Source organism: Festucalex cinctus, chromosome 5 (genome assembly GCF_051991245.1).
Source record: "Festucalex cinctus isolate MCC-2025b chromosome 5, RoL_Fcin_1.0, whole genome shotgun sequence".
In the NCBI taxonomy this organism is placed as follows: domain Eukaryota; kingdom Metazoa; phylum Chordata; class Actinopteri; order Syngnathiformes; family Syngnathidae; genus Festucalex; species Festucalex cinctus.
The window spans coordinates 23,791,663-23,813,912 of NC_135415.1; the positions used below are offsets into that span (position 1 = coordinate 23,791,663).

Here is a 22,250-nt window from a genome sequence, read left to right on the forward strand (position 1 = left end):
GCAGGAGACGCCTAGAGTTTGGAGAGCCATTTTTATCTTCTGTGGGTTTGTTGACCGAAAAAAAAACCCTAAATTCTACATGCGTAAATAGACATTGGCAGAAGTGACCTCATGGTTATCAGCACACAGACAGGCAGGCTTAAACACTGTATGAACAAAAGCACACATATAAAATCCACAAGGCAATCCCCCTTGCACGCACACATCCGTTTCCAGTAAATGTGTAGTTGTGCATCTTGCTCCAGTGAGTATAAAAGAATCACCCTCCCCCACCCAGCTGCGAGGGAATAGAAGGCGATCTTGAACATGAAAACAAACCGGCTCATGCTGAGGAAATTGGAACAGCCTTAAGCGGTGAGAGAGCGAGAGAGCAAAAACAGACAGACATGAAAAGCCCTGAGCCATGAATTCCCTCCTCGGTGTTTTTCAAGCAGTGAATCAGAGACAAAGGTGAGCCGCCTAAAAGAATCTCTGCCAGTCTGCAGCTTCATGTCCAGCAGGAGCAAGAGTTGACACTGTCCGTTTGGAGGCTGAAGCCATCGAGGCTTAGAAGAAAAAGCAAAAAGGGGAATTTCGGCACCATTTTGAGCATAAGAAGAAATAAGGTTAACGTTAAGACCAACCTGAGGTAAGTGTTGACTTTCCCTATCAAATATTTAGAGCATGTTTCTAAAACATCTGTGGCAGGATTAAAAGATCCGTCTCTTCAATCTGAAAAGAAGCTGAAGTGTATACAGAACCTTCACTGAATACCAATTCACTTAACAACTAGGTAACCATGCCAGGATTCCAAAGTAGCAGCTTTGTCTCATTGGTGTTGGCATTGCCAGTCATCCTGGAGGTCGGCAGAGTCCGTGCGTGTCGACTCGGCTCGCCGTCACAGTGCGAGAAAGCACCCTTCGTGCCCGGCTATAACCTGGCGGGGGAGGGTTTCGATGTGGTCCGGATGCGTCGGACGGGGGCGTATGTCATTAATGTCAAGGGCCATCTGACTGACAACCACACGTGCACACTGTGTCCAAACCGCTTCCACGAAGGACAGGTGACTACTAGTAAATCTATGCTCAGCATGAAACAGTTTGTATCATACTCTCCTTTCCCGCCCCCTATCCTCAGATTCAGAGGCTCCCAGCTGCTGTGCTTGATTGGCGCCCCTTCAGCCGTTGCAGCAAGCAGCTTTCTAGTGCCCTCCACCACTCTGTGGACTCCCTGCTGCGCAGCTCCAACTCGCTGGTGAACAACAATTGGAGTGTGGGTTTGAGCCTCGATAAATACGGCAAGGTCGTGCTGGGAGGGAGCCACTCGGACTTGGCCAAGTTCGCTCGTTCGCAGCACAGTGTGGACAAGGCCACTTTCGCCATACATGAAATCAGTTGCACCTACTACAGGTAAAAGAAGGGACACAGACTACGTATTCCAAATACGAGGTGAAAGTTGAAGTGCAAAGCTTGGGCTAAAACAAGTCAATGCGTCATCAAATAGGAAGTCTGTGCTGATTTCTCTAGACAGGAGTGACAAAAGCCAAGTATAGCACAGTCACCAAAAGTGACAGCACGGTGGTAATGGTCATTATTTCAGTAAATAGTAAACTCTTGTTCATCAGTTTACATTCAGGACCATCTCAGCAATACATAAACTTTGTGAAGTATTTAGGTCGAGGTTAGCATTCAGACAGTACTAACAGAAGATCCATTAGTCCGTTACTGACTGACTCACTCACGTTTTGCCGACGAATGGCAAGAAAACCCCCCCAAAACATGACAGACTAAGCACTGACAGAAGTTGGTTTTTGTCTGTCAGGTTAATTGCCATTAACCGGGTCAAGTACTGACGTAGCTCTCAGACAGTCAGTGACAGATGTCCGTTTCGCCGATGACTGACAGAAACACGCCCCACATGTCTTGTGTGTTCGCTTACAGGTGTGCTTGAGAGAACTGCATTGACTGTTGCGTTCTTCATTTGAAATGCCTATTACCTTTACTGCAGCCTCTTTCAGTTCTTGTTTCAAGGAGTTTCTTCCTTGAGTCTCCTCTTCATGAGGTAAAATGCAAGCGCCATTGGGTTAAGGTCCGGTGATTGACTTGGCCAGTCCAGACTTTCATAACACCTGGGTCATTGTCTTGTTGCATGATGAAGGTTCTCAATTAGTTTGGATGCATTTTTATGTGAATTACCAGACAAAATGGTTTTGCGGACTTCAAACATATCAAGTGCCAAAGTCAGCTGGGATAGGTGTAAACTCACTCATGAACCTAACCAGGAGTATAGGAAACATATGGGTAGACTGTCTTTCCTAACAACTAGATGGAAAAAACAAACAAATCAAAAAACAAAACAAGCTACCAAGGTTTGAAGCATTCACTATGAAGCCAACATAGAGACAATAACAGGCTTCTGCACAGTAATGTCAACGTCCCATTCCTCTTATTGTTTCAGCTACAGACTGGCTGACCACCCCCAGCTGAGCACAGAGTTCACAAAGCATCTGAGCAGACTCCCGCAGACCCTAACGACAAGCCATAGCAGAGCGCTGTACAAACGGCTGATCGACACCTATGGAACACATTATATTCACCAGGTCAGATAAGTTCATACTGTCAGTGTCTTTGCTATCGGACCCATGTATCAGTATCAACTCAATTTTGCTTGATTCTTTTTTCCAAGGTTCAACTTGGTGGAAAAGTGAGGCGAATCACAGCCTTCCGGACCTGCCTGGCCACACTGAAGGGCTTCACAGAGGCGGAGATCAAAAACTGCCTGAATGCCGAACTCCGCATGGCCTTGGGATTCCTCCCTGCCAATGCATCCTACTCCAACAAATGTGACAGCCTCATGAAGGGCAACATGAGCATGGGCTTCTATCAAGGCTTTATGAGTCACAAGATCGAGGTCATCGGCGGGGAGAAATACTTTCCGGACATTCTCTACCAGCAGGACCCGTCCGATGCTTACCACAGCTGGATGAACAGCCTCCAAGACAACCCAGACGTGGTTTCCTATGCCATTTTCCCCCTGCACCATCTGGTGGAGGACACTCAGATCAGCGCTAATCTGAGAGCGATCATCTCAGAGTATATCCAAGAGAACAAGCTTCAGGAAGACCAGCTGGGTTTCAAGAACTGCTCCCCGACTCCCAACCTGGACCAAAACTGCTGTCCTCTGCGGGCTGGCCGTGGATCTCTCAAATTGGAGATCCACAGAGCCGTCGGACTCAAGGCCGACACATTCACCAAAACGGACGCTTACGTGAAGATCTTCTACAACGGCATGTACGAGGAGACGGCAACAGTGATGGACGACAACAACCCAGTATGGAACGCCACCTATTACTTCAGCTCGGTGGAGGTGGGGCAGGAATTGAGGTTTGAAGTCTGGGACAGAGATGTTCTTTACAACGACCAGGCAGGCGTTTGTGTCGTCTTTCCCGAGCGAGGAACTCATTCTCTAAGCTGTCAGCTGCGCAGGGGCATCCTCTACTTTTCGTACAGCATTAAGTGCGACGCTCACTTGTCAGGGTTCAGGTGTGGAAGGTACTCTCCCACTGCGGAGTAGTTCAGCCCTAAATCAATTCTTATTGTGAACTTGATGGTAGTATCTTCCTTAAGAATTAGACTGAGATTTTCCTTGGAAGTCAGCATGAATACCCTTCTAAACTTACCTTAGCAAGATCCTAGTACACAAAAGGGAGATTTTATGTCTGGGTTTGTTTTGAAAAATACATCTATAAAAATGTGTACTTTAGACTTACCTTGACCTTCTAATCCTATAGTGTTTTGATATCATGACCATTATTTGATGAGATCATTTGGGTGTCCAAATAAATGTGTTTTATGTGCAATAATAATTTGTAATGTCAGGTCCTTTCTTGACGTAACATATGGCATAAAATGGCTGCCATGTTTAAATTTTCAACAAAATTCTTAAAAAAAAAGTTACTATAAAAGGTTCTGTCATGGTCATTCTCATAAAATGTTAGCCCCCTTACATCACCCATTTTACAAGCATAACCTCAAAGTATGCTTGTGGTTTGAACGCCAATTGTGGGTTTGCACAGCTCAATACAGTCATGTTATGTACTTGAACATAGTTTTGTTTAATAAAAGGTAATAAATTCAAACTAACAAAAAGAACATACAAATATGAATATGCATAACATAAAAATTTCCAAATGCTGTATTGTATGTACATTTATGACATCAATAGGAAGTCATACAGTAGAAGAATGTAGCAGCTGATTCCAAGACTCTTCAACACCTCCGATTCATTGGCAGATTTTCAGAAATATGTCCAGCAAAGGAATTATGATGCTTAACGCATCATCTAGTGGGGCAAATTTTGGACTTTTCAACAAAGCCATGGCACTGGAAGGAACAAACCTGTTTTTCATTTTGGAAATATTTGAGTGACTTTTATGAAACTACCAACATAGCGTGCTAATATTAACAAGTGAAATGCCATTGTTTTTGTTTACAGCAGCCCAAACCAACTGGTCTCATGAGTTGGCGACAGTGTAGAAAAGATTGGAATCGTTAACATTGATCTTGTGAGCACTGGGGACTGCTTGAATGGTGACAGGATATTTAAACTCCCATGAACATGCAAATCAAACAAAAGTCAAGAAATGTTGTTCTAAAAAGGTTTGGTCAGAAGAATATAGCGATTAATGGTGCTTTCCAACAGAGGTTGTATCAGCATTATCAGTTTGGTGTGACTGCATGAGACCGCTGAGTTAAACGACATTATAAAGGCAAAATACTTGTTTAGCCTTCACTGCTTATATGTAACAATTTTAGGTACAGCTATCAGTCTACAGAGGGAATCATAATCAACTTCCTGTTTTTTTTTCTTTTCAATAGTGGTCAGCAGATAGTTTTCGAATGTAGTCCAGTGTGTGTTTAGTCAAAAATCAAGCCTGCCCAGGATCAGTGAACTAAGTGAAATCCTTTTTTTCACCTCAAGTTTCATGTGACTGAATATCACATTCCCAGAGACACTTTGAGCAAAGACGCTATATCTTCAGGTATGGCCCCCTCATCACCTAAAATAAAAACAACAACATTGTTTTCATACGTCCAATTTGTGTCAGAATGTTAAAATGAAACAAAAACCTGCTATGGAAATTGCAGAGGGCTTGTGAACATAAAATTTCTGCATGTTTCTCAAAAATGCCACTTTCATCGGTGAGGGCAAAACGGAATCCAATTACAATATTTTATTTATAGTTTTCTGTTATGTGTAGGCTGCGATTGGCTGGCAAACAGTCCAGGGTGTACCCCGCCTACTGCCCAAAGCCAGCTGAGATAGGTTCCAGCACCCCTCACGGTCAAGAAAATGGATGGATGGAAGGATGTTATGTGCAGGCCGTTTTCTCACAGGTAAGGCGTTTCTACTAGAGAGATTTTGATTGACAAAAGTGCATAGTTATGATAAATTGTATCTTAGTGGACTTCATGTGAGAGGCACAAAAAGACGTTTTTTTTCCCCCCAATTATAAATTGGCCAGCGCATGTATGAAACTTGCAGTAGGTTCCAGCGTTTATTTACAAGGTCTAATTGAGGCCACTATTTGAGGAAAAAAAGTTTCTTGCAGGGATGCCTTAAAAAAAGCAACCTAAAATGTGCGTGCGTGTGTTCACGTGTTCTTACTCTGCTCAGCAGCTGTCATGTCCTGCTCCAGTTTGAGTTTCTTCTGGCCCAATTGCAATATGCCCTCCTCAATACTATCTTTACTGATCAGCTTTATGACCTGCACAGTCCTAACGAACAAACAAACCAGGAAGAGCATTCAGCGAGAGCTACCATAGTTTGCTCACGTCGCACGACATTGAAACGTGTGCAAACATTTGGAACTCTTGTGTTCTAATGTACCTGGTCTGCCCCAATCGGTGACAGCGGTCCTCGGCCTGCTTGTCATTGTAGGGGTTCCAGTCGATGTCATGCAGGATGACGACGTTAGCCGACGTGAGGTTGATGCCGAGGCCGCCGGCGCGGGTCGACAGCAGGAACACAAACAAATCGGCGTCGTTGTTGAACTGGTCAATCAGCCCAATTCTGTGGGGGACAAGACATCATTAAAACACATTCTTCGTCTATTATTTCAAACTGATCATCTCCAGAAATAGTGTTGAGCTGACCTGTCTGCTATTGGCGTGGAGCCGTCCAGTCTAATGTAACGAAGGTTTAGGTGTTTCATTAGTACCTCCAGGATGTCCAGCATCATGGTGAACTGACTGAACAGAACAACTCTGTCTCCCTGTACAATCAGACAACACACACACACACATAGAAAACATGAGAGAGGTCAGACAGGTATCTTTAAAAGTTCTACTTTACTTTAGCATTAATCACTGGTTAAACTCCCATTCAACTTGTATGAGAGTTAAGAATGTTAAAACATACGTAAAACATCGCCTTAAAATTTACTAAAGATTTTATGACGAACAACGTGAGCCTGGAAATAATTGTTTTGAAATACAAATAGCTTTACGGAACAGACTGTGTTGGACGGAATGTCTCGCTGTATACGTGTTGCCACAATTTTCATTGCACCTTGTCTTTAAGTGACGCCAGCTTCTCTGTGAGCCAACAGAACTTCCCAGAGTCGAGGAGCAGACGGCTGTCCAGCTGATAGGAGCTGATGGACGCGTATTGCTGACACAAACGATGCAGCTCAAAGTCAGTCATCACCTCCATGTCCTCCTGGATCAATTCGGGGTTTGCGTCGTGGTGAGTTGGCTCCTGACAAGGAAGGACAAGCGTCTTAGCGTTTTTGGTTTCCATGAATCAGAACTGTAGCACAGACAGGGTGATACAGCCATTGAGCTCTTAGGGTTTTGTTTTTTTTATATGCTAGGGCATACAGAAGGGCTTTGATGCAGCCTCTCAACTGCAAAGAACGGTTGAAGAAATGGTGGATATTACACAAATGGTCAGCAGGTGGCAGCAGCACAAAAGGAGATCAACCAGGGCCATGTTGAAAAAAAGCTCAATACAATGCTCAATAGATTTGTGAATTCTGATAAAACTTAGCTATATTCTAATACTAATTGCTGCAAAATGGAAACAGATAGAAATATACTTTTTTCCTGATGAAAGAGGACACTTTAATCTTTCTTTTAGTAAGTTCCATGTTTTTATAGCAATAGAACACAATATTCTGTGGGCCTTGCAAAATCCGTCAAAATCCAGCAAAACAGCCGGGAGTGAAGGGGATTTCTTCTGTAAAAATTGCTGGGAGTGAACGAGTTAATCAATTTTTGAAAAAAACAATCACTTTTTTTTTTTTTTCCCTAGCATGAAATTATATCATCATCTATGAAAAAAAATGTATTTCTTTTCTTTACAAATGTGAAAATAAGTGCTTCCTCTTGGAAAATTTAGCTTTTGTCAAAAACATAGATCATTTGAAAAGCCAGTCGATAACATGTTCAACATTTTAATATAATAACTTTTAAAAAAGTCAAATTGCATTGTTTGACTGGTCAGTGTCTTTTATCAAAGAGTAACACCATCCCTCCAGCTATCTCACACTCTTTCCTCACATAGATGTGCATAGGCAGGCCAATGCCATCAGGTATATTGGTTCGGCATCCTAAGCTCCGCCCTCTTCCTCTTTGGACACATACATATTTGCGCTGCAAAAATATTTGCGGCTTTGTGGCACCTAGGTCAAAAGTATCCAACAGGTCGATAAATCACTGATTTTGCAATGTATAAATGGGAAGGAACTCTGTCTTTGGCAATTGACTAGGCTGGCTCTCTTATTGTCATAGGCAAAACAATGCAACTCTGATTATGATCATATCTACTTAGCGCAAATTAAACTTGCTGGCGAGGTTTTTAAAAAATGGTAGCGGGGTTGCAAAACTCATTAAGTTGGCAATGCTGACTGTTGTGTGCATGCTTTGAACAACAGTAGCTGATTAAAGAAAGAAATAAAAAAGCAATCAGCCTGACAAACTCAAATTAACTGATATAATCAATTCAATCGCCCAGCCCCAGTGAGCCCAAATACACTTGTTGAGTTGATATACAGCAAACGTACCATCAGCATGAGCTTGCTCATGGCTTTCAGCTTCTCTGTAGTGTAGTACTGACGATGAAGCAGAGGGTGGTTGGCCATCTTTCTCAAATGCATCATAACATTAGACAATTCACGCTCTGTGAGGGCATAAACAAAAACAAAAAAAAACAAAAAAATGTTCCTCCACACATTTTACATTTCACAGAACTTCTCATTAAAAAAATTAAAATAAATGCATTAAATTTGAGTAAATACACGTGTATCAATTTGATTCTTTGATGAGCCAATTGTCAGAAAATTTACCCGACTTGTGTTTGCTTGTGTAATTTGAATTTTGGAACAATGCAATGCTTTTTTGGACAGGAATAATTTAGATGATTAAAGTTAGCACATTAGTAATGTACGCCGATGTACGTAATTTTCTGAGTATTGGTATAATGGTATAATACTGTGTGCTCTCACACAAACATTGTGGCTGCACTTACAACCACCTTAAGAGAAAAATAATATCGTCAGTTTCTCAATATATTTTTTATTTTTTTTTTTTTAGAACAGCTTTTCTAACAGTCTTGGAAGCGTGAATAATTTTTCATACAACAGATTCCATTTTGCATAATTTTACAAACCTGGAAATTTATTAAATCAAATTCCATACTTGCATAGGAACCATGGTGGTCTCAACATGTGCGTGGGTGTGTGTGCGTGTCACAGCAAACATGGCTTACTTTCGCCGGTGGTGGAAGCTTTGAGTTTTGTCAAGAGGGCCTGGTACAGAACCTGCTGCTTTCCACTCATGGAGCAAAACTCCACCTTCTCTTCCTTATCAGGTAGCTGCTTGAGGACCTGGAAATTAGAGGACCGGTAAAATATGAGTAACAAGTATTTCTCCCATCATAATACTTAATCGTTTAAATGTGCAGAGAATTACCATTAGATACCATAATTTCTCATGTGTAATACATATTTTTCTGAAAATTTCCTTAAAAAAAAAAAATCAAAAAAAAAATCGATGTGTTGTTACACGGAAAATCTAGTTGTAAGGAGGTGATTTTAGGGGTGCGTATGTTCCAGCAGAATTTGGAAAATAAACAGTACAGAAATGATACTAGATAATTATACTGTGATAACCTCAACACAGAACACCACACACAAAGATTCTGCATCCACCACCGGTGCAGAATCGAATCCTCTGAGGCAGAGCTCTTGTGTGACTAATAACAATCACTCCGGGCGTGCGCTGATGGTTGCCGAGTGTTTCCGAAGATGACCGGAGGCGGGAGCATTGAAAGTTGCCCGTGTCAGCAGGAAATGACTTACTTTACTGGCTGCATGGGAAACAAACCTTTTATACACAGTGGGATGTATTTTGTTTTAATTACTACTGCTTCCTTGTTCATGAACTTGTTTAATATTTAGGACTACTGTTACCCCAGTATAAATGGATAATCTTACAGGACAACAATCTTATAAGGAATACTGTAACATAGTTGGGGTTTCCTTGAGCAGGAGGGGCAAAATCGTGACAAAAACAGCCCGGTTGCCTTTATGTGTCAGTATAGCGTGCCCTTTGTTTACAACAAATTTCAGTTTGAAAGGAGGTGAAGTATTATAAATGTAAATGGCCACCGAGAATCCCTGATTTGTTTTTAATGACTGCTGACTAAAGGAAAACATTACCACTTTGACAGATTGTAAATACGGTACTATAATTTGATGTTACACAATATTATACGAATGATGCATTTTCAATTGATGTATCATGCCACGGGAACAGTAAACATCATAAATGCAGGAGTGTCTCACCTCATTCTTAACCCTTCGAAGGATGAAAGGTTTCATAATGCGTTTGGCTTCAGAGATGCGCTCTTTCTCAAATCGGCTCTGATCCTCCTGGGACTTCTACAGAGGAAAAAAAAAAAAAAAAGGATGGAAGCGGTGGAACAGTACCCATTGTCATTTCTAACAAAATGAAAGATTTGCAGAATTCCCCGCTACATTCTTATTTTTTCTCCACAAATATTTTCAGTGGGGTTAGGGTTATACTGTATATACTGTATATATATTTACTAGCTGTTTCAGTCATGTGTACTAACTATGTACAACACATAGATGGGGAAAAAACAAAACATACCATAGAAAACATCTTGGAGAGCTGTGTGGTGGTGCTAGAGAACATGGACGGCATGATGAAGTTGAGGAGTGACATCAGCTCTAAGAGGTTGTTTTGTAGCGGTGTTCCAGTGAGCAGCAAGCGATGCTTCGCCTGAAAGGAGACAAAGAGATTAGTATCAAGAAGTCATGTGCAGGTTTGAAAGGCAAAATAGGCTTTGGAGCTTGAGCTTTTTACTGTAGCTTTTCTGAAACCATGAATGTGATGTCACAATCATATCTGTGCTTTCCAATTGCTGAAATTTAAAAGGTAGGGAGGAGTAATTGGTTTAGTCTGTCTTATTATTTTATTTGTTTTACTGGTATGTTGGTCCCCATAAGTAGGCATGTACTTTTTTTTTTTTTAAATGGTGTGACAATCTAATGCAAGTGATTTTGCGGACCGCATTTTGAGAATGGCTGACATAGAACACGGTGGACTCACATTGATAGCCATGAGGTGGCGGTATCTAATCGTGTTCATGTTCTTCAACATGTGACCCTCGTCGAAGATGGCATACTTAAGTCGGAGCTTGCGAAACAGACTGCGGTCGCTGTTGTTCCCAATGGCTAAGTTGTACCTGGAGACGGGTGAAAAAGAGTTGAGGAGTGACGCGTGTATAAAATGGGGTCTTTACGAGCTGAGACACTCACGTGGTGACAAGAACATTAAATTCAACGTCGCCATTGAGGATGTCGTGCTTGAGGTAGTAGCGGTCCTCCACAGTTCCTGTACACAAAAAAAAAAAAAAAGCACACTTGCAAAAATTCTGAAAATGCTTCACACTGGAGTGTTTTTGCTAAACCCCTAAACGTCCTCTAAGCACAAACACAAATGATTGTACTGCTGCACAAACACAAATGATTGTACTGCTGCACAAACTGTCTATGGAAACGAGAAGGTTCACATGTAAATGTAACACATCCTACCCGCATAAATTAACACTTTCAGACAGGGACACCACGTTTGCAGTTCTCTGACCCAGTTATCTGAAAACAGACATGGAAAAAAAATCTGTATTATAAAGATTGTATTTATACATGAAGCTCCATTCTAAAAGAGAATCTCCAGGCTGAGTTGTAGAGCTCATTTTATGCATGTTAAATGTAATCCTGGTGGTTATTTTGGTTAGGTACAGTACATGACTGAATATTTGACAAACACAGCCTTGATGAAAAACTAATATAATCAGCATTAATATTTTCCCAGTTGTAAGAAGTGTTTGTGTTACCAAGTGTAGAGGCGGGCACAGTGATGAGGTGAGGACCCTCTGTCCCTTTCTGGAATAAATGAGCCAATAGTGCAATAGTCTGGATGGTTTTCCCCAAACCCTGATCAGAGAAAGAGTCAGATTAGAATCTCACCCCCCCAAAAAAAACATACAGCAACTTTGAGGGGACTAAACAATAAATAACCCTCTTTTTTTTTTCAAAAAAAAAAAAAAAAAAAAAGACTGCCTTTTTATACATTTACTTATTTAAAAACAACAAAAGGGATGATTGGGGTGGTCCTTCCTGTTAAAATAAATTGTGTGTGGATATAGCCTATTCATAAATCTGTAAACAAATTTATCAGACCACTTGATTTTTGGGCAAAAATACTGACCAGTTAATATTTAAGTTTGTAGGTGTGACCTTATTTCTGAACCGTTACCTGATAGAAGGATAAGTTTTTGGGGACAATCTTGTAAGACATGAGATAGTTGCACGCTGGATAGTTGAAAGTGGGGCATAGATGAGGTGGTGTTAGGCACCGGGCAGCTATCAATGTGGTCCAGGAAATGCATAGGAACAACAAAGTGACAGATAAACCTATGTCATGTCCAGGAAGTGCACAGAGGGGACGCCTGCTCCAGATTTAAAAAGAAAAGCTGCCACTCACAATGGTAGGTGTGTGACGAAACAACAACATCATCATCATGTCAATGCCATCATAAATCAAGATCCATGTTCAGAGAGACTTCACAAGAAACATAATGACAACCTTTGTTTATATGTTATTGTATGGGGGAAATGCTGTAAGTCGGCCTTGCAACATTTTGCCGTGACGGTAGTGTCAAAACAGTAACAGGCAAGATTCCACATAATGGACTCGTTCTAATCTGTAATAAAGGAGTTGGATCGCCTTTAAAATAATCAGCACTTCTCCCTTTTATTGTTCACATGTCAACACTGCACTAGTCGTGGCTAGGCTACACTATTTTCCTTTTGCATGGCTTATGTCTCACCATCTCATCGGCGAGAATACCGCTCAGGTTTTGTTCGTGCATGAGCAGCAGCCAATTCAGACCGATAACTTGATACGGTTTCAACTGGAGCCTGGAAGACAAATGTGATCCACATGAGAAACAACATACCATGAAGACAACATTTAGTTTATTGACATTTCATGCCACTCACTTGCTATTGAGAAGTCCGAGCTGTAGCTTTGCTGCCGTGCCAGCTGTCATCACCTCTGTGACTTGCTTAACCATCGTGGAGGAAATGGTCTCACATTTGGACATGAGTCCCCGAACAATGGTGCGCTCCTTTAGTACAGTTTTGCAGCCCGACAGCAGGTCCTCTGACAGCCCGTGATTCTTAGTGATTCGGTCGGTCTTGAGAGTGAAAGAAAGAGAGGATTATGGTAAGAAGACATCATATAGACTTGATTTTGATCTGGAACTGGTCTAAACGCCCAAAACTATCCGGTAAAAATTAGCTCCTGAAATGGCTCATGCATTAAATGCCTTTCCCTGGCTCAATTAAACGACAATGAAAATGTGAACTTTTCTATGATAATCAAATTTGTTGAGATGCACCTGTCATCAAAAGGTTACAATGTTTAACATTATATAATTGGGCGACTTAATTTTATACTGTATTTGTGTAAGTTGATCAAACTGACCAATCTTATAAACAACATTCACACGCTACTGTGTAGCAAAATAAGACATTTGCAAACATCTGCTTTTACTCTGGAAAACAATCACTGAAGCAGTAACTGAATAAGTTTCAGAAAAGTTTAGTTGTTTTTAAATTTCTAAACAATACCAATTAAACAACAATAATTGGTTTATAGCAATGCTACTACTTATAAAAACAGAACTATTGAAAATGGTTTTGTAATACACTGCAAGGCAAGATACATTTTTAAGTTACCAATACTAGATTCAAAAATATTTCACAGTGACAGCCCTACTAGAGTGGCAGGGTACACCCGGAACTGATCACGAGCCAGTCGCAGGGCACAAATAGACAAGCAAGTTACAACCATTCAGACTTATGGGCAATTTAATGTCTCTAATCAACCTTCCATGCATGTTTTTGGAATGAGGAAACCAGTACATCCGGAAAAAATAAACACACACAGGCATGGAGAGAACATATAAACTCCAGGCTGGAAGCCAGATTAAAACCCCACAAGCTCTAGTCTGAACAGATGCGGATGTGCTAAGGCTAAGCAGTTGGCCATCAGAACATTAAATCAATCAGTTAATGTTTTTAAAAAATAAAAAATAAAAATATGAGGCACGAGGTGCATCTGTAAATTATTACTGTATACACCAGCCTCATTCACCAAAGTTAAGCAATGAAATAGTCTATACTAGACTAACTAGTGAAATAAATGCATCTGTAATATCAGGCATGCTGTTTATAGCAACACAATTGCAAGATTTCTTACCAGGCTGAACCAATTTGTAAAGGGTCGCAGCTCGATTATCTTTTTGGCTTTCTTCACAGAACACCCAGAAATGAGTGTCAGCTCATCCATGGTGGCCTCCTGAAAGAACTTGACGATCTCTCCCTTCACTCCCCCCGTGTTTGCAAATGCATCATCGTAACTGCCCAAGTCGCTGCTCTCTGCATCCTCGTCATCGTCATCGTCGTCGTCAAAATCATCGGAGCTATGTTGCTCTTTAGCGGCGCGGGCTGCACGCTTTCGCTCTTCTGCTTGCTTCTTTGCCATACTTGTCCCACTGGCGAAACTGGACAACATCTGTGCGGCGGAGGATGAGGACGAGGAGGAGGACGGCATCTGGGAAGTAGTTTTCTTGACAGAGGGGAAGGACTCCTTTGTAATCCACGTGGAGAGGGTGGAGTTGGAATGTTTGACCTCATCTTCAGCTGAATAGTCGTCGCTGTCCACAGTGGAGCTTGAACTGTTACCACCATCACTCCCACGTAACGGATCATAATCCTTTGCATCCAGTTTGTTGTCACAAGATCCAAGCACATATACCTCATTTTGCTCCTCTCTCTCTTTGTTTTTGGCATGGCTGGATTTCTCTGGTGTGAGACAAGCAAAAACACAGCCCGCATCAGGTTAGCAAATCGTGACGTGGGTAAAAACGTGCGTGAGGAGGTGTGTTGGGACCTGGGCTAGAGAACATTTGTAAAGCATGCAGAGCAGCGGCGTCATCCCACTTGTGTTCCTGAAGCACAGACCGCAGCTCCTACAACAAGACAGGTATCAGCGAGGTTTACATCAAAACACAACCAAACATCCAATCTTCTATATGACACCATATTTAATAGTTGCACTGTTTGGAGGATAAACAATAATCAACAGGAATATCATTCTCAAAGCCTATTAAATAACTGTGGTGTAAAAAATATAAGATGTATTTCTCAAAAGTTATTACTTATCACACAAGTTCAAATTTTATTTGCGACCTTGAACGAACCCCGACCAAAAAAAAGAAAAAAAAAAAGAAAAAAAAAAGAAAAAAAAAAAGCATTCGCTACGTGCGCACACTCGTGTGCCATCGCCTTACCCAAGCGCTTCAAAAAAATGTACTGATGGGTTTTACTTATTTCACGGCAACACGTTAGAACTTTTAAGAACTTTCATGGCAGTAAAGTGCTACTTTACCAGAAAAAAAACAGTAACAGTTAATAAAGCTTTTATGATGTCGATAAACTAACCATAGAGCTGATTATTTATATTTCCCTTATTTCCTATAAGGAAAAATTGCTTCAAAATCCAGGTGATCAGAATTCTGGATTGATGGATGTTCAACATTAAAGATTTTACTGTTTAGTTTAAAAAAGCATTTGACAATCTTTGTTGTTTTTTGTACCTCTTTGTCCAGATTTGGAAACTTCTTCTGTAGCCTTTTGACCGTCACCTCAATGTCGTCTTCAGACACCTTAAGTTTGAATACAAGTGAGGCAAAAGAATCGATTGAAAGACAACTGTTGTGGAATTTTCATTAGTTAGGAGAGATCAATACAACAGCCTGGAAAACAAATTGTCTTTTGGGTTTCTTTATATTTAACACTTCAAATATACACAAGTCTTACAGAGCAGTCTACAAGGTAGTTTGTTTGTGGGAGTGCACAGTAAGTTATCATGGGAAGATTCTTATGCAGCCTGTGTAAGGTCTAGGGAAGTCAGACAGGAGGGAGAACAATCTAAAAAAAACAAAAAAACAAACAAAGATGTACTTCTTCCCGTGTTAAGTAGGCTTATCTGCCAAGGTCATACTGTTGTGGCTTCATGTACAAGAAGTAAATGGCTTTTTTTGTTTTGTTAATAGTTACAGGAAAAAAGTTTGAACACACATTCTCATGCAATGCATTTTCTTTATTTTCATGACTATTTAACACTGTAGATTCTCACTGAAGGCATCAAATCTATGAATTAACACGTGGAGTTATGTTCTTAAAAAAAAAAAAAAAAGGTAAAATAATTCCAAACATGTTTTGTAGTCTAGTTTCTCAAAATTGTCACTTTTTGCTCTGATGATTTTTTTTTTTTTTTTGCACACTCTTGGCATTCCCTCGATGAGCCTTAAGAGTAGTCACCTGAAATGGTTTTCCAACAGTATTCAAGGAGTTCCCAGAGGTGAGAATGCCAAGAGTGTGCAAAGCAGTCATGAGGGTGGCTATTTTTTAAGAAACTAAAATAGAAAACATGTTATTTCACTTTTTTTTTTTGGTAAAGTACACAACCCCACGTGTTTTCATTCTTAGTTTTGATGCCTTCAGTGAGAATATACAATGTAAATAGTCATGAGACTAGCAATTAACACATTGATTGAGGTGTGTCTAAACTTTTGGCCTGTACTGTACGTGCTAAATAATTATTTTTTCCATAAAACTACTAGTAGGAATCGCGATGCACCCCCGACAAACTACTCACTGAGACAATTTCATTCAACAAAAGATGTCAGGAATAATAATATATTACCTGTGATTGTTTCCTCCTCTTTTTGGGTTGAGTTACACTGCTTTCCTGTGAGCTGATCAGTTCATTCTGCTTTCTCTTACTAATAAATTCCTCGACTGGAAGAGAAAAAAAATAAAAAAATAAAAAAAAATAAAAAAAATAAAAAAAGAGTCAATGTAGACCATGACTTTGACTGGACTGGTAATATTAAATATTACAGAATAAATATGTTATTGAAAAATAACTTTTGAACTGCTTGTATTACTTATAAAAAAAAAAAAAAAAAAAAAACTATGGCCCTGGATTGCCTGCTAGAATAAGTGAACTTACACAACCAAGTAAAAATTGGTATCCATATTGCAAAAAAATAAATAAAAAATATGCGTCTGTGAGAGACCTTTGAACTTACATTCAAGTATGTTAGTATCATAGTTGGTTATATTTATGGTTCATACAGTCAATTTAAGGGGGCATCAATTATGCACAGAAATGAGCAATTCCCGGTTTGCCTCGGCTGCTATCTGCCGCAAACGGCCATCTAATTAAGGTTGCACTGCTCTGTAATGAAGACGACGGCAGACCGCATGCTTGCCTGTGAACTTGCCTCATGACAAATGACAGCAACACCAAGAAAGACTGAAAACGTGTCTAACGAAGGAGGGGCATTCCCACATTCACTGAAGAAGAGGACTTTGGCGATATATATATATATATATATATATATATATATATATATATATATATATATATATATATATATATATAAAAGATAGCGATCAATCACTTATCAACGAGGCTACTGTGTTACTAGCAGTGTTTGACATGGTATAGAAGAAAAAAAAACTAAACATTGTCCGGTGGTTAAGTGTGACCACTTACAAATATCAAATGTTGTAACGTGCAGAGACGTGGCTAATAAAGCGAAGTGGCCAATAAATGTACATATTTATTTTTATGACTAAATTTAGCTGTTGCGGCTATTAATAAGGTGCACTTTGTAATCTGGTAATTGCGGTACCTGTCTCTAAGGACAATAACTCATTCTAACCCAAAGATGTCTGAATACGTTTTAGTTGTACTTTTTCCTTCACTCCCCAAAACATATTTATGTTGTTTTTTTTATGCAAGAGTATACAGAAGGCTTTGATGCAGCTTCTGACATGAAGAGGTGGCTTAAAGCAATGGTAGTTACAAAAAAACTGAGAGCAGGTGGCTGCTGAGTATATGAGATCAGCGAAGGCCATGTTGCAACAAGCTCGTTTTGACAGTGTTTTCAACAGGAATGTGAATAATGATGAAACTTAGCTGTATTGTAATGCTAATTGCTGCGTCAGTGAAAATGGCTGTAAGCGAATGAGTTAATGGTCCGTGAGCTCCAAAAGGTAATTCAGTGGCTCTGGGGCCTTGCCATTGATATTTTTTTTTTTACCCAGAAATAGTGTAATCAATGAGGTAAGCATGAATGGAAATACTGTTATGTAGCTCCAGTTTAATATTTTCCTGTAAAAATATGATTGATGTGTTGTATAAATTGGGCTGGACTACTTCTTTATTCATACCATCATCATCATCAGAAATCAGCAGATATTCGTCAACAGCTCCATGCTGAGTGCTTGTACTTCCAACAGCCTGTGAACGCAATACAATATTCTATTTAAATGTATAAATTCTGACTTGGCAAAGAAAACAATGCTCCGATTCAAGCAACTTTTTATGAACGTTTACCCACAGCAAACACTTACAGTAAGCCCCTATATCCCACTGAGGGGTGAATGTTTGGAAGAGTTGGCAAAGGTAGCAAATGCGTGCTGCCGTCAGTGTTCGTTCAAGTTTCGTGTTTGCTAAGAACATTTTCAAAACTACCTTGTGACAAGAAAAATCAGTGAGTGAATCCTGACGTGAAATCAACATTCGCGAGCATCACAAATGTTTGCCCCTCAGTGGGATATGGGCTTTAAGACAAAGTAAGGCATACAACATAAAGGAGAAGCTAGTACCAATAGTCACAGTGCGCTGACATGACCCAGACACACTGAAATGCAGATGCATGTCCCACATCTGATACAATTAATGGAGTGGAGCAAGTAATGTAAGCGGCAGACTGGAATGGATAACGTCTCATGTAAACAGGTGACCACTGATCTTCATTTGGAATGATTTCGATCGGAATGACAAAAAAAATCTCAATGTATACTTGGCTTTTGACAATGTTCTTTCAAAAAAAATAAATAAATAAATAAATAAAAAATGCCAGGAATCATAACGGTAAGCTTTGTCATCTCACCCCTGATTGTTCCCTCTTTTGGTTGGGTTGGGTCTCCCCACTCTCCGGCGAGCTTTCTGCATACTGCTTTCCCTTTCTGACATAATCTGTGTCTGGGGGGAAAAAAAGAAAAGAAAAGAAAAAAACAGAAGCACTAGTGTCACTGCTTTGCTGAAGGTGAGAATTCTGAGAGTTCAGGATAACAATAGCCAGTGGCCTGTATATTCTATTCCCATTATTCAAACTGTACAATTCGAATGTAAATACTGAAATTCCATGTATATGATTTGTGTTTCAATTTCAACCAAACTTAAGTTTTCATATGTTTATTCACTTGCAAAATAAATAAATATCATATATATATATATATATATATATATATATATATATATATATATATATATATATATATATATATATATATATATATATATATATATATATAAATATGTTTTATGCTCCGCTTTTCAATATTTTTCCCGCAAATTGATGCTATGGGTACATGGTACTGCACACACAGGAAATGCAAGTAAAATATTGGGTTGCTGTGCAACTCTTCATACCTTCGTCATCAGAAATCATCACACATGTGGCAACTGCACCATCCAGTGTGCTCGTACTGCCAACAACCTGTGAATACAAAACAACAAACGTTAGTGTTAGACGTTCTGTAGGTACAGGAGGTACGTGTGTAAATGTTGCCTTTGTGAAGATAATACTGGTGAGATTCAGACAACTTCAGGCCCAAATTGAAGGTGGTAGGCCTCGAGCCAAAGTGAAGATTAAAGATATAAAACACTCTTATGTCTGATAGAAAGTCTGAGTGGTTTTGAAATGTCAACATTCAGTATATATTAAAACAGCAACTGGCCCATGCTTACTGCCACTATGACACAACTCACCTCCGTGAGTTTTTGACTCGACAAATTAGGGAACATCTTTGAGAGTTGTAAATGTTTTTGACTTTTTTCTTCTTCTTCTCTTTTATCATCGGTGACATTAGATGTTTTGACCACAGGATCCCTGGAGTGGCAAAGACAGTACAGGATAAATAAATAAACACCTGGAACATGTAAATAAATATATGAATAAATGCACTTGATGTGGGTAGCGCGGGTTCGCCTCCCTCCCGGGAGACCATGCTTTGTGTATGAGTGCATGTGTGTGGATTTAAAAAACAAACAAACACACAAAAAAAACATGGATAAAATAAATAAATGAAATACATAATAATAGGAATAAGTCACCGACCTGAAATTCCTTGTTAAGGAGACTTTCCTCAATGGCTCATCATCAGCATCAGCATCATCGTCTTCAAAAACCACTCCTTGGGCATGGGACTTTGACAAATGGGTTTTGGTGGATTTCATTTGAGCTGGTGGGCAACATTAGAAGTGATCTAACAGTAAGTCAAATAACGGCACTTAAATGGATGAAAGTTGTCATGGCCTGATAACACCTCTCCGAATGTGTGACGGTGTTTTATTACAGCTGGATGAGACATTGGCGCAAACATTGACCTATTGTTCTCCAAATTACCTTTAAAGCAGGGTATGCACTCTGCACCTACCAAGAACGGGGAAAAGTTGAGCATTCCTCACAAGCCACCACACAACACAACAACTGCCGCACAGTGTTTACTAAGGATGTAACGATATCCAAACATCATGATACGATATTATCACGATATGAAGGTCACGATACGATAATTGTCACGATATTGTGGGGGCGTTGACGATATGTAAAAAAAATCACAATATTGTAAAAAAAAAAAAAAAAGAAAATAAGAAAAAAGAAAAGAGCTCATACTAAAAAAACAAAAATAAAATTATGCTTTTGTACATTAACAGTAATGCATATAAACCACCTTACAATCTCTAATAACAATATTGAGGCACTTACTTGCTAATACAAGCACACATTGATCGCTCCACAAGCAAATTAGGTTCCCCTTCATCTGACAATTAGCATAGATTTTAAACGTAGAAGGCCAAAACATCCCTAATCAAAATTAAATAGCACTAATAAACTAGCCACTAGAGGGTGCTAGAACTGCACAAATGGAAATCAAACTGACTTTTTTAACAAATGTGTTCCTTTTAAATGTTGTGAACATGACGACGACGATATTGTGGCAGTTTCAATATCGAGATATCACGATATTGCCCTTATCGTGACATCCATAGTGTTGACTGTGCATTGAGAAATCATTGGGTTGGTGAAAAACATCAAACTTCACAAAATTATTTAAAAATGTATTTCTGGGCAACTCCCTATGCCCTTGTGTCATTTTCAATTGAAAAAGTCAGCTCAGCAAGGAGGTTTTGTTGTTTGTGGCATGTGCCTAGGCCTACAAAAAAAAATCGATACTTGTGTACCTCCACCGTTCTGATAGGTCGGTGCATGATTTGTTGACATGGCATTATTACTACAATGGGTTGCGTAATTCGCCAACGTTGCTCAGTTACATCAAACCGGTCCTGACGTGGGTCAGCAAATACGTAGCGCACACATAGCAACCACGTTAAATACAGTGTCGATGCTAATGAAAAGTACCAAACACGCTACCGCTCATAGTAGCATTCCTTACACATCTGGCCAAGAGCTCCAGTAAATGTCGCTAGCCCCGAACATCAGCTTTACTCACCCGGCTTGTTCTCCTTCTCAGACTCGGAACTCACTCTGCACGTTGACGACTTTTGAAAACGGAAACGTTCCAAGTTGAATTGGCTCATATTGACCGAGGCTATCTCATGCCTGACACCGAGGAAGTCTTTTGTTCAGGCTCGTAGCCTTCGTTTCTCTTTCTTTTCTTTGTTTTGTTTTTGCTAGCCGGCAAGCGTGACACTCAACTTTTCGTCTTGACTACCGTACCCGACAGCAAATAACGTTGTCTCAAAATATACTGGAGGATTCGGTAAAGACACCACCGTCAGATAGGTTTTAAACACGGTGGTACATGCTGCTGCTGCTGGCGAGAATACGGTTGCATGTTAGAAGCATGGTGGAAATATGTTGCGAGACGAATTAGCGTGGATAGGCCGAGGACTACCGGTTTCCCGCTGTAGAGCCTGTGACGTAGCACGGTTGAGCTCTTTCATTTGGCCAAAAGACCGGATGTGTGTGACCTTTCTTTTTCTTTTTTTATTATTATTTTTTTTTTGGGGTGCGCGAACTCACGTTTGAGTCCCCCCAAAAATGTAACATGTTTATTAAGGTTTTTTTTTTTTGTACGTGTGTGGGAACGAGTGTCTGTGCTGTCGAATATAAACCAGTTTGATCGTTGCCACTGGCCAAACGCATCGTATCCGAATGAACAGGGGATCACAAAGGAGTCAAAGTTACTTCCATTACGTCCCACTTCCGCCTTTACTCCAATTTTCGCCAAAGATAAAACAGAAAGTCCAGTTTTTAAGTTTTTAATCCGTAAATGTAATATATAACTTTTATGTGCACGTGTACATTATAAATAATATCGATTAAGTTATTGAACATATATAAACACATCACAACATATGACAATAAAAATAGAAAGAAACAAAGGTATCATGATCAATAGATGTCATAGTTCAATGCAAGATTTAGTTAGTTTACTGTACATACAAACACGAAGAAACCGCCTACGACATTTCCAAATAACCCGCCTTTCAAAATATGTGGAA

General features: G+C 39.9%; 2 protein-coding genes across 3 annotated transcripts; one reads left to right on the plus strand and one right to left on the minus strand.

The window, feature by feature from the left end:
* The first annotated feature begins 220 nt into the window (after positions 1-220).
* On the plus strand, positions 221-4,012 carry LOC144018868 (perforin-1-like). 2 transcript variants are annotated; one of them, XM_077521480.1, is made up of 6 exons: positions 221-354; positions 435-628; positions 773-1,042; positions 1,117-1,388; positions 2,437-2,578; positions 2,665-4,012. In XM_077521480.1, exons 3-6 carry the CDS (start codon positions 779-781, stop codon positions 3,550-3,552), a joined length of 1,566 nt encoding a protein of 521 aa, XP_077377606.1. In that variant the 5' UTR covers positions 221-354; positions 435-628; positions 773-778; the 3' UTR covers positions 3,553-4,012. The 2 variants fall into 2 exon arrangements, with proteins under 2 accessions (XP_077377606.1, XP_077377605.1); XM_077521479.1 differs by having other exon boundaries at positions 233-628.
* On the minus strand, positions 3,634-21,668 carry smarcad1a (SNF2 related chromatin remodeling ATPase with DExD box 1a). The gene is made up of 25 exons (XM_077521476.1): positions 21,236-21,668; positions 19,840-19,963; positions 19,491-19,611; positions 19,152-19,218; positions 18,610-18,701; positions 17,885-17,954; positions 16,347-16,441; positions 15,235-15,303; positions 14,529-14,607; positions 13,836-14,440; positions 12,572-12,768; positions 12,400-12,490; positions 11,404-11,503; positions 11,102-11,161; positions 10,826-10,901; positions 10,617-10,752; positions 10,155-10,286; positions 9,827-9,922; positions 8,749-8,866; positions 8,045-8,160; positions 6,550-6,738; positions 6,135-6,253; positions 5,869-6,051; positions 5,647-5,756; positions 3,634-5,038 (listed from the first exon to the last, which is right to left on the minus strand). The coding sequence occupies exons 1-25, from the start codon at positions 21,321-21,323 to the stop codon at positions 4,977-4,979; spliced, it is 3,195 nt and encodes a 1,064-aa protein (XP_077377602.1). The 5' UTR covers positions 21,324-21,668; the 3' UTR covers positions 3,634-4,976.
* Positions 21,669-22,250: the final 582 nt, after the last annotated feature.

Bases quoted from the DNA above. Each gene is read 5' to 3' on its own strand.
- LOC144018868 (XM_077521480.1), top strand. From the start codon at position 779: ATGCCAGGATTCCAAAGTAGCAGCTTTGTCTCATTGGTGTTGGCATTG. The intron at 1,389-2,436 runs GTAAAAGAAGGG...TTATTGTTTCAG, and splicing joins ATCAGTTGCACCTACTACAG to CTACAGACTGGCTGACCACC. The intron at 2,579-2,664 runs GTCAGATAAGTT...CTTTTTTCCAAG, and splicing joins GAACACATTATATTCACCAG to GTTCAACTTGGTGGAAAAGT.
- smarcad1a (XM_077521476.1), bottom strand. From the start codon at position 21,323: ATGAGCCAATTCAACTTGGAACGTTTCCGTTTTCAAAAGTCGTCAACG. The intron at 14,608-15,234 runs GTACAAAAAACA...GTCTTGTTGTAG, and splicing joins TTCCAAATCTGGACAAAGAG to GAGCTGCGGTCTGTGCTTCA. The intron at 10,287-10,616 runs GTGAGTCCACCG...GTCTCCTTTCAG, and splicing joins GCCACCTCATGGCTATCAAT to GCGAAGCATCGCTTGCTGCT.